The following is a 14,848-nucleotide window of genomic DNA, read 5'->3' as shown; positions in this document are numbered from 1 at the left end:
CCCCCGCCCCGCCCCGTCCCTCCTTAATTATAATTAACAATTACAAAAAATTATATAAAAAATATATATATATATATATATATATATATATATATATATATATATATATATATATATATAAAATTAAAATCATAGTTTTTAACATTAAAATTACATTAATTTAAGATATTGACTAAGAATTCCCCGTCCCCGCCTAATTCCCCGCGGGAACGGGGATGGGGGCTATTTTCCATTCCCCGTCGAGACGGAGACGGGGTCGGGATTTCGGGGACGGGGAGTCGCCCCGCCTCGTTGCCATCCCTACCGCTTCCCCAACTATTAATAATCATTCTCATTCCACCTTATTACCAAACATGCAAAATACTTTCACCAAAACTCATTATCATTACTAAGTATTTAAAAATAATAATAATAATACTTTGTTCTTAATTTTTTTTATTAGAGAAAAATTAGCGCTTTTTTTTATTGACATGATCAAATGTGACATGACAAATTTATTTGCGCCCGTATGGACAACTCAATTGGTCACATGGGAAAAGTTTGAAAATAAAGATTGGAGATCAAATCTCACCAGAGCGGTAGTATGAGAGTAACCTCGCCTAGCCTTTGTTTAGAATGGAAAAATTTATTTGGACATTAAATAATACAAAATTTTTTTTACCGACATGATCAAATGTGAAATGAGAAATTGCCTGTATGAACAGCTCAGTTGGTCACATAGACGAAATTTAGAAAGAAAGACTGGAGATCAAGTCTCACCATCTGTAGTATTAGAGTAACCTCGCATAGCCTTTGTTTAGAATGGAAAAATTTATTTGGACATTAAATAATACAAAATGAATAGTTGAGGCTAAATGTGCAAATATGATAATAGTAGGGATCAAAATGGCAATAACTCAATTTAATACGGAGTATTTCTTTTTTGAGTGAACTCGTTGACTTGATCGGGAATAAAGCTTCAGCCATTGCAGTCTCTCATAGCTATTACAGGGAAAACACTGATAAGAGAGATAGAGAGAGATGGCTTATGTTGGGGTAGCTTCTCTGAGGGCAACAATGGAGTTTGAGATCCAGCGACCCACTCCTCGGGTGCTTCCTGATGATCTACAGCAGATGAGGACTCTTCTTCAAAACCTTGCAACTTTGCAAGCCTTTCTGGACAAATATTATATCAAAGCCTACGAGGATGCTGAAATCAAACAAGTGGAAGTGAATATCAAGAGCTTTGCTCTTGAATCAGAAAACAAGCTCGAGATACAGCTCAGAAACATTCTTCTGGCGAAAGACGCAAAGCGGAAAGAAGACGCTTGCAGAGAACTCCATCGGAGCATTGGGGAAATCAGCACTCACTTAGGTGAGTTGTTGAGGATTGTGAACGCGCGTGATGCTTCGTTAGCTGATTCCTCAACACATCTTTCCGACCAGGACACCACCCCCACTTCACCGCTTACACAGCAGAGGGAAGAAATGGTCGGACACCGTCAGGAATTGAAGGAGATAATGGAAAAACTCGGCCGCAACGGTGAACCACGACGAGTTATCTCAATTTGGGGAATGGGGGGGATCGGTAATGTACTTGCCCTTAATTCAATATTTATGTTGTTATTATTATTATTATTATTATTATTATTGTTGTTGTTGTTGTTGTTGTTGTTGTTGTTGTTGTTGTTGTTGTTTTTAATTTTTAAATAATCATCTATAGTATAAAATGTTAAATCTTTTTAATCAGTTAAAATAGGTTAATTTGTTCAAATAATCCATTCTTAAACCAGTTTTTGATTCAATATGAACTTTAGGGGCAACTTGCCATGTTAGTTGGTCCATTTGCTTGGTAACCTCAAGTTTTCAAGTTCACTCCAGTGGGGACCGCCGGCTTATGGTCTTTTACTGGTTAAGATCACAAACTTCGTCTTTTGCTGGGCACAGGCACAATCACAATCCAGGATTTATCCATGGCAAACTCTCTCGGGTAGTGGCTGTGGCTGCGGTTTTCTTTGTCACCCAAAAGAGGAATATTTTTTTGAGTACTACTACTCTATTACAATGTAGTATCTGTTCATAACTACTTTCTCAACCTACTGAAGGACAAAGAGTCCACTGAGGCTCGAACCGAACCCACTCCCATTATCCATGTGGGGGTGTTAACCGAGACACCGGGTGCCACTAGACTACAAGGTCTTTGGCCCAAAAGAAGAATATGAACTATAGGTAGTGGGTAATTAGTTTTGTGTTAGTGTATCTATAGTATAGTATTACTGGGTCTTAATATCCATAAATAGATCATGCGTGTACTTTATACTTGTGACTTGTGAGTGAGTTTTACTCCAAATTCCTTCTTTTTTGAGTGAAGTATATTTATAGTATTCCAATTAATTGACAGGTAAAACTACTTTAGCAAGAAGACTCTATGATGATCCAGTTACAAATCGTTTTGATGTTCGTGCTTGGACCACAGTGTCACAACAATATGAGGGGAAACAAATTATCACTGCCCTTCTTCGATGCATTAAGACCATGACCCCGGAAGAAATTAAGAACGCAACCAAGGATGAATTAGCAGAGCAATTACAAAAGCTGTTGAAAGGGAGAAGGTATCTAATTGTTGTGGACGATGTATGGAGTTATGAAGCCTGGGATGAACTCCAACGCTGTTTTCCAAAGGATTGTGAAGGAAGCTGTGTATTATTGACCACTCGACACAAAGAGGTGGCCGAGTATACTCATTCAGAAAAGGTTCCTTATGGCCTGAGTCTTTTAGATCAGGAAGATAGTTGGGTTTTGTTTTCCAGAAACCCCAAGCTTAAGCAACCCTTGTCATCATCCAAATTTGAGGCAGCTGGGAGGGAAATCGTTACACAATGCAAAGGATTACCCCTTTCCATTGTTGTAGTTGCAGGGATTCTGATCAGTAAAGAATCATTGGATGAATGGATGAACATTAAAAAAGAATTAGCATTGATACTAACTGTTGATGAACAATGTACAAAGATTCCTGCCTTGAGTTACAAACACATGCCTCCACATTTGAAACCTTGTTTTCTACATTTGGGAGTCTTTCCAGAAGACAGTGAGATGCCTATCAAAAATCTTATTAGGTTATGGATTGCAGAGGGATTTGTGAAAGCAAGTGGCAAGAGATTGGAAGATGCCGCTCTCGAGTACTTACAAGATCTTGTCGGTAGAAGCATAATTCTTGTTCGCAATTGGAGCTCAAATGGTTTAATCAAGACATGCAGCATGCATGATATCTTGCATGAATTTTGTGTGAGTGAAGCTGAAAATGAGAACCTTTTATATGCTGGTAGCATGAGAAGATTCCGAAGAGAGCAGACAACCAATGCTGGAACTGGAAGTGAAGGTGATGGTAGGACTGTAAAGCATGAGGGGTTTCGCTGGTTAAGTTTTTGGCCAAATTATGGAAATGTTTATTTTTGCTATAATTTGGACAGATCTCGCTCTCTATCTTTTCTACATAGAGATGCGATTCCAACACTTATTGGGCAGTGTCTACCATCCAACTTGTTAAGAGTACTGGATTTGATTCAATTGCCTCCATTATCCACTGGAATATTCAGGAGTTTAAGGGGTCTAGTTCTTCTAAGGTACATGGATGTAACCTTGGATGAGCATCTAAGTCCTCATGAGCTCACAAATATTGTGTCTAAAATTCAGAATTTGCAAACACTTGTTGTTTCTCTGAAAATGAGCTCCTCTTCAAATGGTACGCGTTTGCCCTATGAAATTTGGGAGTCTCCACAGCTACGGCATGTTGAGGTTAGCTATTCCCTTTCAGTGGATCCTCCGACTGAGGTCAAAGAGGGGTTGCACACATTGCACTGGTTAAGTCTAGACCATTGTACGGAGGAAGTCTTTTCAAGGATTTCTAAAGTAAAAAAGTTGGGGATTATTTGTGGATGTGAGTCAAATCTGGATGGCATAAAGTCTGAGAACCTAAATAATATTGACCGTTTGGGTGAGCTTGAGACATTAATGATTGCATTTCGGAAAGGCTCGTCATTAGGCCTTCAGAATCTGAATTATTTGCCAAAATGCCTCAACATCAAGAAACTGAAATTGAAGAGAACTTCTTTGCCTTGGAGTGAAATAAGTGTAATTAGCTTGCTTCCTCATCTTGAGGTGCTAAAACTGAAAGAAGCCTCCAGTGAATCAAATTGGGAAGGCACTGACAGAAGTTTTAGTAAGCTAAAATCCTTGTTCCTAGAAGCTAAAAACCTCATTTCTTGGCAACTTAATGAGGAGGAACAATTTCCTTGCCTTGAGCGCTTAGTCCTTAAAAGGTGTTCGAGTTTGGAAATGATTCCGACTGACTTTGAATGTATCATCCCACTGAAGTCAATTGAAATAAAAAATTGTTCCCCTTCTGTTTTGGAGTCCGCCCATTCGGTTAATGAAAACCGGCAGGATAATTATGCATACGATCCCATTGCTATTCGCCATGGTCTGTCTCTTCTCTCTTACTTTTTAAAAAAAAAAAATATTTTTGTTTCCATTTTATCCTTTATTGATTTTTGTCATTTAATTTAATGACAGTGGACCAAATCGAAGAAGGAGTTGATGATGATGATGACGACGACGACGATGATGATGATGAAGAAGAAGAATAAATGAATGGTATGTAGCTACATGCATTTGTTCGTTTCCTGTGTATTTGCAATTAATTGCCTATTTGTAATACTTGTGACTCTGTGAGTGGTGAATTTGTGGGTTAGTTAGTCTAAACTCTAGTCCTGACCTTAGGAACACATCTATCCGTCATCACTAGATTTTAATTTTTGATTTTTACAGAAGGACTAAAATAAAAACCTATATAACAAAAGAGCAATAAGTAGAACTATGCATCCCTTTGCAATATAATAATACTTGAAAGTTATTTATGAAATTCCCAACGTGTAGTCAAGGGGTCTCATCAGGAATAATTCTGCAGAGTAATATGTTATTGTTAATAGTATTGGGGTTATAACAATTGTTATATTCATCTTTTAATTAATTAGTTGTAATACATTGTGTACTTATTGTATTGATAAAAAAAAGTGACCAAAAAGTAAAGTGGACAAGTTCATAATAGAAGATATGTAAGGTGTCTTTTTTTTGGTATAAAACCAAAATAGCAGAAAATTTTTAGAAAACACGTCAAGACAGAACAATTTATAACCTTCTTCCTGCTTCTAAGCTAGGCATTTAGCTGTTTGGTATTGAAAATATATCACTGGGGAGGATTATATCAGCTTGCATGCTATGGTAAGTTCCATGTTGACGTTACTAATGTTATTGTTGAAGTTTTTTTATTTAGATTCAGTACAGACCCAAATCATATTAATCAAAATTGCTCTAATATAAGCCAGGTTTAAAGTAGCCCCAAGCCAAGTTGAGTGTCATGATGGTTTATGAGCATTGAATGTGTGAATATTTGATTTCTACATAATTAGGTCCATATATGCCTTTCAATACATAACATGCTTGATTTGTGTTTTACTTGTTCAACAGGGATAGCAATGATTTGCAATGTGGTTGATTTTTAGGATTCGAGTGGGGTTTTGGTGATTGATAAATGTTGGAGTTTGCTTTTTGAATTATCATCAGGACAATGGATTCCTTGCTCTTGCTTTTTGCCTTTTTCTCAGAATGATTGTGTTTACATGTTGTGTAATTGTATAAATTATTGAGTTTGTATTATTGTTGCTTTGAGTCTTCCATATCCTCTGTACAAAGAATGCTTTGTAATTGTATCAGGTTGAAGGCAACAAAACCTCTGCTAATTGTGGACTAATATCTATCTTGCAAGGTAGATTATGGTTGCAATTGTTGAATTTGAAAGGTCGAAAGACTTCATAGTTGGAGAATAACTGGCACCTGCCAGTTAGGCGGGAGCACAAATGATGAATTAAAGAATGAGAAAATGTATTATAATATTGAAGGTTACAATATATTTCTATAATTCTATGCTTTTTAATGAAGAAATATTGTACATATATCATAGTTGAAAAAATCACTAAGCGTTCCTCGAACACCCGAGAGACGCCTAGGGCGCTTAGGTGGTAATTAATGGTGACTAGGCGTTTGTGTATATATATATATATATATATATATTAAATTTATTTGAAATTTTTTAATTTTTTTAAGACTAATAATTCTAAAATATTTAATACTTTAATACTTTTTAGTTAATACTAAAATATTAAATATTAACATAAAAAACATCTAGATTTTGAACAATTTAGGTTATTTCACTCAAAATGATCTTAATTTGAGTGAAATAACACATTTAAAAAAAATTGTTAATTAGCCGACTAGGCGGCCTAGGAGGCACCTAGGAGGCCTAGACGGTTTGTGCCTAAGCGGCTTAATTGGCGGCATAGGCGACCGAGTCTGCTGCCTAACCGATCGGGCGGTCGGCCGTCTAGACCACCGATTATGGTGATATGTTAGGCGGCTGATCGACACTTAGGCATGACTTTTGCAACATTGACATATATACAAATACAATCTCATTCTTTCAATACATAACCATGAATGACAATCTCAAAGAAGGGGTTGGCAAGAATTGAACTAACAATTCATAATCATATTTTGTTTTATCACTCGGGTCTTCTTTTTGAGTTTTATAACTTGATTTTTTGGAGTTTATAACTTGATTGTTTGCCAGCCTTTTAGGGCTTATAACTTGATTTTGGCCACCCTTTTCCAGCTTATCACTTGATTTTAGACTCATATTTATAGTCTATACTTGATTTTGCACTAATAATTTTTTAAAAATTGTTACACACAAAGTTGACAAAAATCTTGAGATTACCAGTAAAAAACCTGGCCGGCATGTACATGTTGAGACAAAATTTTAACCTGAATTAATGAGTTGGCCATATGTGGGTGTTCTCAAGAGATGGGTTGTCTCATTTGTCTGCAATTACTAAGAACTTCATCCGCAGGCTTTAACGTGAGAGTTGCTATTGCATTCTCTTCCAAACAAACACAGAAAAAGTGTGAGATCCAGAGAACCATCAACCATGGCTTGTGTTGCTTTAACTTCTCTCATGGCAACTATTGAGTTTGAGTTTGTGCAACCCACCCAAAGGGTGTCACTTCATGATCATGCACCAATCAAATCTTTCTTTGAGAACCTTTCTTCTTTGCAAGCATTTCTCCAGAAGGAATCCAGTGGTGATGATGGTGGTGCACTCAGAGAAGTGGAAATCCAAATCAGAGACTTTGCACTCGGAGCTGAAGATGACATCGAAATACAGCTTAGCAACATCCTCCTCGCTGAAGATGGGGAGTATCGAGAAAAAGCTTCCAATGAACTCCATCAAACTTTGCGAGAAGCAGCAAAAAATGCAACAGTGCTGTTGAAGATTCTAGTCAGGGTAAAAGAGTCGTGTGTAAGTGAGACCGAGATGGCTATTGCTGCTTTAACTACGCTCATGACAACATTTGAGTATTACTTTTTGCACCCCCTCCCAACGGTGTCTCTTGATGATGAAGCAGCAGTGATATCTTTCTTTGAAAACTTTTCTTCTCTGCAAGCCTCTCTCCAGAAGGAATCCGGTGGTGATGGTGGTGCTGCAATAAAAAAAGTGGAAATCAAAATCAGAAACTTTGCACTCAAAGCTGAGGATTGCATTGAAATGCAAGTAAACAACTTTCTTCTAGCCAAAGACACCGAGCATGAAGAAGAAGCTTCTCAGGAACTCCGTCAAACCATGCAAGATGCAGCAGAAAATGCAGCTGAGTTGTTGAAGATTTTCAACGAAGAAATAGATCATGAAAGAGTGACAAAGATGACTTGTGTTGCTTTAACTTCTCTCATAGAAACCATTAAGCTTCGGCTTCTGCCCTCATGGTGGATGCCATATGATGGTCCTCAAAGAGCAGTCAAATCTTTCCTTGGAAACCTTACTTCTTTGAAAGCCTTTCTCCAGAAGGAATCCATTGGTGATGGTGGTGTACTCAAAGATTTGGAAATCCAAATCAGAAACGTTGTACTCAAAGCTGAAGGTGACATCCAAAAACAACTTGGCAACTTTCTTGCTCGCCGTGAACTCAACCAAACTTTGCAAGAAGCAGCAAAGAGTGCAACAGAGCTGTTGAAGATTCTAACCAGACTAAAAGAGTCCTGTTTAAGTGAGAGAGAGATGGCTAGTGCTGCTTTAACCATTCTCATGACAAAGTTTGATTATTACTTTTTGGAACCCATCCCATTGGTGTCTCTTGATGATGAAGCTATTATGCCTTTCTTTGAAGACCTTTCTTCTTTGCATGCCTTTCTCCAGGAGGAATCCAGTGGTGATAGTGGTTCACTCAAAGATTTGGAAATCCAAATCAGAAACTTTGCACTCAAAGCTGAAGATGACATCAAAATACAACTTGGCAAAAAATTTGCTTCAGTTGAACTCCGACAAACTTTGCGAGAAGCATCAAAGAATGCAACACAGCTGTTGAAGATAACCAGACAAAAAGAGTCCTGTTTAAGTGAGAGGAAGATGGCTAGTGCTTCTTTAAGCATTCTCATAACAAAGCTTGAGTATTTCTTTTCGAAACCCACCCCATTTGAGTCTTCTGATGATGAAGATGATGAAGATACTTTCCTCAATAACTTCTTCAATAACCTTTATCTTTATGAAAATTACCTTTTGCTTCCCAATCCACCTTTAAATGATGAAGCAGGCCAAGAAGCAGTGAAATCTTTCTTCAGAAAGCTTTGTTCTCTGCAAGCCATATTGCAGAGGAAATCTAATAGTAGTGCTGCAATCAGAAAATTTGCACGCAAAGCTGAAGTTGACATCGATAGACAACTAAAGAAGTTTCACACCGAGCATGACGAAGAAGCTACCCAGGAACTCTATCAAACCATCCAAGTTGGAGCCAAAATGGCAGCAGAGATTATCGACAAAGAGGAACAACATGAGAGAGAGAGGGAGATGGCATGTGTTGCTTTAACTTCTCTCAGGGCAACAATTGGTGAGATTATCAACAAAGATTTCTTGGAAAAGTTTTCTTCTTTGCAACTCTTTCTGCGGGAGGAATCTACTGGTGGTGTTGCTTTAAGTAGTCTCAAGGGAGCAATTGAGAAGGGGTTTCTTGATGATGAAGCAGCAAGAGAATCTTTCCTTGAAAACATTTCATCTTTGCAAGCTTTTTTGCAAAAGGAGTCCACTGGTGGGGCTGCAGTGGAAGATTTGGAAACTAAAATCAAAGACTTTGCACTCAAAGCCGGAGATGATATCAAAATAAAACTAAACAATTTTCTTCTGACAAAAGACACAGAGTATCAAGAAAAAGTTTCCCAGGAACTCCATCAAACCATGCGAGAAGCAGCGAAAAGTGCAGCACAGTTGTTGAAGCTAAGCAATGAAGTTGATGAGACAAATGAAACTCAACCATCGAATAGTTGGTTAAAACATGCTTCAAAGTCGATCAGTGGATCCTCGCAGAGCTTTTTAAAGCTTGAGAACAGAATGGTTGGTCGTCACGATGATTGTAGAGTGATAAAGGACCACCTCATCTCTTCCCGTTCTCAACTAAAACTAATCTCAATTGTTGGAATGGTGGGTATTGGGAAGACCACCCTAGCTAAAAAAGTTTATGGAGACCCATCAGTTGCATTGCATTTCAATGTACGAGGTTGGATTACTATACCTCAAGACTACACTAAGAGGCAAATGCTATGTGACCTGCTTCAGTTCATTCTGCCAGCGGAGCTAAATGTAATTAAAAAGGGAAGCACTACAGATGAACTAGAAGCAGAGGTACGCTTATGCTTACTTGGTAAGAGGTATCTAATTGTTTTGGATAACATTTTGAGCACTCAAGCTTGGTTTGACATCATACAGTGTCTTCCTACTGACAAAGGTGGAAGTTGTATATTACTAACCACTAGCCACCTCGAACTAGATTACTACAGTAGCGACTATGTCCATAACATGACTTTGCTTGATCCAAAAGAAAGTTGGGATCTGTTTTGTGATATCCTTCCTATTAAAGAGCACATGGCACCTAAGTTTGAAAAAATTAGGAACCATGTTGTGGAGAAATGTGATGGATTACCACAATTAATTGTTGAAGTTGCCAAGCGTTTATCTGAATGCGATAACATACAACAGGGATGGAAGAAGATTGAAAAGGAATTAGAGTCATTGGGAATTCTAGATCGCAACTCAATCACTGTCAGTTATAATCCATTGCCACATCATTTGAAAGTTTGCTTTCTATATTTTGGAGTCTTTCCAAAACGTAAAAGAATTCTGGTTAAAATGCTTACAAGGTTATGGATTGCTGAGGGATTTGTGAAGCCATTGAATCATAATGAGTTAGAAGATGAAGCTTATATGTATTTACAAGAGCTAATTGATAGAAGCCTTCTCTTAATTGAAGATCAAAGTTTTGAAGGCAAAATCAAGATTTGTAGAATGCACAGTGCCTTGCATAGCTTTTGTGTAGGAGAAGCTCAAAAAGAAGGTATTTTGTGTACAGTAAATACTAAGCAACATCCGAGATTGCCATTAAAAGATTTTGCAAATTCTTGTCGTTGGCTAAGTTTTTGCCCGCACAGTTTTGACTATTATGTGCACTTTAGTACAAACATCCCTCGTTCTATTTTCTTTTTTCTTGAAAATCCTGAAATGTTTGTTCCTCTCAAGGTGTTAAGAGTTTTGGCTTTTGATACTTCTATATTCCTTCAAAGAGTGCCACTGAAGTTAGGGAATTTAGTTTTTCTGAGATATCTATCTGTAACACAATGGTTTGAGGATCTAGATGATGTAGTATCAAAGAATCTGAATTTACAAACACTTGTTGTTTCTAGTAATGGAGCACCTAGTGTCCATTTACCATCCAGTATTTGGAAGCCACCACACTTAAGGCATCACGAACTTGGCAATTTGTATATAGTGGATCCTCCAAGCATGGTTAAAGAGAATTTGCAATCATTATCTTGTGTGGTGAGACCAATTCATTGCAGAAAGGAGGTGTATGACAAATTCCCTAACATAAAAAAGCTGAAAATTTTCCTGAAAGATGATACAGAAGCCAGTGCCACTCATGGATCTTGCAGCAATCCCATTATTTTGGATCACCTTGCCTATTTGGAAGGGCTTGAGAAGCTAAGCATTTCAATTTCTACTGGCTGCATTGCAGCCTTTCCAGAATGGGCTATGTATCCTTCACGATTGAAGAAGTTGAAGTTGAGTGGTACTAATATTTCTGAGAGGGATTTAACCGTAATTGCCATGTTACGTGAGCTTAGGGTTCTCAAGTTGGAAAATGCCTTCCATGGAACAGTATGGAATTCTGTAGTTAAAGGAGGATTCTATAGCTTAAACTTCTTGCTCCTGGAAGCTAAAAAACTCAAGCAGTGGGTAGCTAGCAGTGATCAGTTTCCGGTGCTCAAGCACTTGGTCTTAAAATCCTGTTATTGTTTGGAACGGATCCCAGAGCGGTTTGCAAGAACTTCCACCCCAGTGTCAATTGAGTTGGAGGGGTGTCACTCTTCCCTTGTTGCTTCTGCCAAGCGGTTACAACGGAAGAAAAGTTCCAAAAATCTTAAGGTTAGAAGCTAAAGCGTCTTTCATTTTTAATTTTTATTTCTTTTCTATTCAATGCTGATTTTATTATTATTATTATTATACAAAATCAGTTACTATTTTATTTTTCTGATCTCATTTCATTTTCTGCATTATTTTCCACAGATCAAAATCCTGGACCCTAAATGTGATGAGTCACAGAATAAACATACAAAAGTGTCTATGTAAGACAACTTTGGCAGCCTCATTGTATATAACTGTTAGAAAATGGTATGTGTTAGGTTACAAGTGCTGGATTTCAACTGAGTATTACTTGCATTTTCTAGAGTTACATCCCACTGTATTTTATTTTATCTAAAAGTAATTATACAATCCTGGTTTGGGCTTAGCTTACACTAGAGTCAGGCTTGTATAGTTGTATATACAAAATATAAATTCATTTTAATAATTTATAATAATATGACTCTGTGACCAAGTTATAACCTAAAAGAAGATGGGGGTTAAGCGTGGGAATGGTATTGTTTACTTGTACATATATATTGAAGGTATAATTTTGTTGTTTCCTTGGACCTCAGCTCTCAAAATGTGCATGCAGTCAAGATGACAATATGATCTAATTGAGTAACATAATTGAAAGATGCAGTATTGCTTAACCTGGTCTTGTCACTGTAGTATTGTCAAGACAATAAATAGCTCATGTAGTTACTTTCTTTGGTTAAAAGTTAATGATTCCTCATGAATGCAATAAACTTACTATCGCAGAGAGTATCCAGAAGTTGGTAGTAGATGGTACTGAAACATGGGCTCAAGATTGAGCTTTCTGTCAAAAAGACAGTGGATCACCGAACATTGTGAAAGAGATAGATCTAATGTTGATGTTGTCTTTTTGAAGAAATCATGTTGGGGACTAGGGCAAGCTGCCAAGCAGGTAAATCCACATTTCATATGTTGCCTTAATATACTACTTTACATCTCTGTTTCTGTTTCTTTTCTGATTTGCAATTAATCCCAAGTACAAATATGCTTTTGGAGATTGGTATATGCTAATAATTGCATACCTTTTTGAAAAAATTTCAAGCTAGTCTCAAGTATTGAAGATCTAGTGGTAAGGGGAATTGCTTGGTTATTTCCTTCTAATAGAAGGATATGTTCCGTCTAAACTTGGCTAATTGATATTGATTTGCAAGGCTAATTATAATTCTAAAAACTTCCTCATGAGATTGATTACATCAATTTCAGGCATTCTGTAAGGCATTAAATCAAAGAGATGGTTTTCAAATCCTGTAGTCAGTCTTCAGGTGATTTTCTTTACCATATTTTTTTTCCAGCTACCAAATGCTCTAGACTGCAGATATATCGTATTCTTGAAATAGCTTGCAGAACCTGCAAAAATTGTATTCTTCAAAGAGGTTGCAGAATAAGCATGCCCTTCCCCAACAGAGAATGAAAAGTTCTTTAACAGAGAAATTGTATGGGAAGTAGCTAAAGGAGAATTCTGTCGACTAAGATTCTTGCTTCTTGAAGCTAATAAACTCGAGCATTGCGCAGGTGATGGTGATATCCCATGTCTCGAGATGTTATTGTTTGAAAAGTTCCCTTGGTATTTAACAGAACATTTGAACCTGAGGTCAATTAAGTTGGATTGGTGTGGCCCTTCCCTTGTTGCTTTTGCTAAGCAGATTCGAGACTGCCAAGTTGAAATGGGAAACTGCATTTTTGAAGTTAGAAGCTACAACATATGATCCATTCTCAATTATTTCTTTTCCATTCCATATGGATGCTACTATTTCTTGAGGTTAGAAGCTAACTTTCCTTATAAACTTGTTACTATTTCTTTCTCTGTTTTGCACTAGTTTTTCGTAGATCAAAATCCCTGAATTGAATGAATCACAAATACAAGATTCTGTACAAGACAACTTGGTCGGGCTCATAGTGAACTAACAGTTATTTTAAAATGGTATGTGTGAAGCTGCATGTGTCTTTGCATCTGCAAAATGGTATGTGTGAAGCTGCATGTGTCTTTGCATCTGCATTTACATTTGAATGCCAGATGAAATGAAACGGTGTTTCTACCTTGTACAGATAATTGAAGGTTGCAAATGAATTGGTTCCTCATGACTTCATCAACAATACTGATCTTCAATTCAATTCTTGTTTGGTGCTTTTCTCCCCTTGTTAGTTGTTACACTGTAAATTCCAAGTGCTATCATTGATCAATTGCCTTGTTTCAAAGAATGCAGAGGATATTCTTTGACAGACAAATAGCTTCTTATTTGCAGGCCATTAAAGATAAACTTCCTCAGTCAGACATCACAGACAGATACAGTATTCCTAGATCTACAAGTCTTGTCAATGTAATATTGTGAATATAACTCTCTGACTAAGTTATAACCTGAAAGAAGATCGGGGTGGGAATGGTATTGTTTACTTGTACAGATATATTGAAGGTATAATTTGGTTGCTTCCTTGGACCTCAGCTCTGAAATGGGAAACTGCATTTTTTAGGTTAGAAACTATAGCATGTGATCCATTATCAGCTATTTTTTAAATCAATGCTAACTTTCTTTACAAAATTTATTACATTTCTGTTTTCTGATCTCATTTTCTGTCCTCCATTTTTGCATTACTTTTTCATAGATCAAATTCCAGGGGCCTGAATATGATGAATCACATATAGAAGAGTTTGTAGAAGATGACTTGGTTATGCTCGTAGTAAATTAACAGTTATGTGAAAATGGTATGTGTGAGGCTACATGTGTCTTTGTATTTGCATGCCAAATGAAATGAAATGGTGTTGCTATCTTGTACAGATCGATAATTATTGAAGCTAAGGTGGCAAATGAATTGGTTCCCCATGACTCATCACCTGATCTTCAATTCAAAGCTTACATTTCTTATTTGGTGCTTTTCTCCCCTTGTTACTCAGCAGAAAATTGTAAGTGTTATCATTGATCATTAGAAAGATGGTATGTATGCAGATACTGAATGACGCCTTCAATTTTGATCAGATGCTAAATGACAACTAGACAAGGTGTGTTGCTAGGTTTGCTGCTTTGTCATGATCTGCTGGAATATGTGGCTTGCTCGTAATGACAATGTCACGTATTGAAATTTATTACGCAACGGAATTCGAGCAGGCTTCTGGTTCCTAACCGTATTCGAGTCACGGTCAACTCTAAAATTTCACACTTCGAGCGTGCGAGAGCTCCAAGAAATAATTAAGGAGAAGATGTTGTCGGCAAAGAAGAATTGGAGAGCTGAAGACACGAAATGACCAAAATATTCCGGGTTAATCGGAGTCTTCACCGGATAAC

At 37.2% G+C, this 14,848-nt stretch overlaps 2 protein-coding genes across 2 annotated transcripts; both read left to right on the top strand.

The window, feature by feature from the left end:
- Positions 1 to 962: 962 nt before the first annotated feature.
- Positions 963 to 5,945, top strand: LOC116002123 (putative late blight resistance protein homolog R1B-8). Its single transcript, XM_031242157.1, has 4 exons — positions 963 to 1,567; positions 2,381 to 4,459; positions 4,552 to 4,632; positions 5,506 to 5,945. The coding sequence occupies exons 1-3, from the start codon at positions 1,021 to 1,023 to the stop codon at positions 4,623 to 4,625; spliced, it is 2,700 nt and encodes an 899-aa protein (XP_031098017.1). The 5' UTR covers positions 963 to 1,020; the 3' UTR covers positions 4,626 to 4,632; positions 5,506 to 5,945.
- Positions 5,946 to 6,573: 628 nt separating this feature from the next.
- LOC116002341 (disease resistance protein RPH8A-like) lies at positions 6,574 to 14,235 on the top strand. The gene is made up of 7 exons (XM_031242455.1): positions 6,574 to 11,558; positions 11,700 to 11,758; positions 12,297 to 12,462; positions 12,774 to 12,832; positions 13,083 to 13,329; positions 13,617 to 14,039; positions 14,172 to 14,235. The coding sequence occupies exons 1-3, from the start codon at positions 7,023 to 7,025 to the stop codon at positions 12,328 to 12,330; spliced, it is 4,629 nt and encodes a 1,542-aa protein (XP_031098315.1). The 5' UTR covers positions 6,574 to 7,022; the 3' UTR covers positions 12,331 to 12,462; positions 12,774 to 12,832; positions 13,083 to 13,329; positions 13,617 to 14,039; positions 14,172 to 14,235.
- Positions 14,236 to 14,848: the final 613 nt, after the last annotated feature.

The sequence above is a fragment of the Ipomoea triloba genome, chromosome 13 (assembly GCF_003576645.1).
Source record: "Ipomoea triloba cultivar NCNSP0323 chromosome 13, ASM357664v1".
Classification (NCBI taxonomy): Eukaryota; Viridiplantae; Streptophyta; class Magnoliopsida; order Solanales; family Convolvulaceae; genus Ipomoea; species Ipomoea triloba.
Note: the sequence above shows the minus strand (reverse complement) of the source record. Positions and strands in the feature narration are given on the sequence as shown.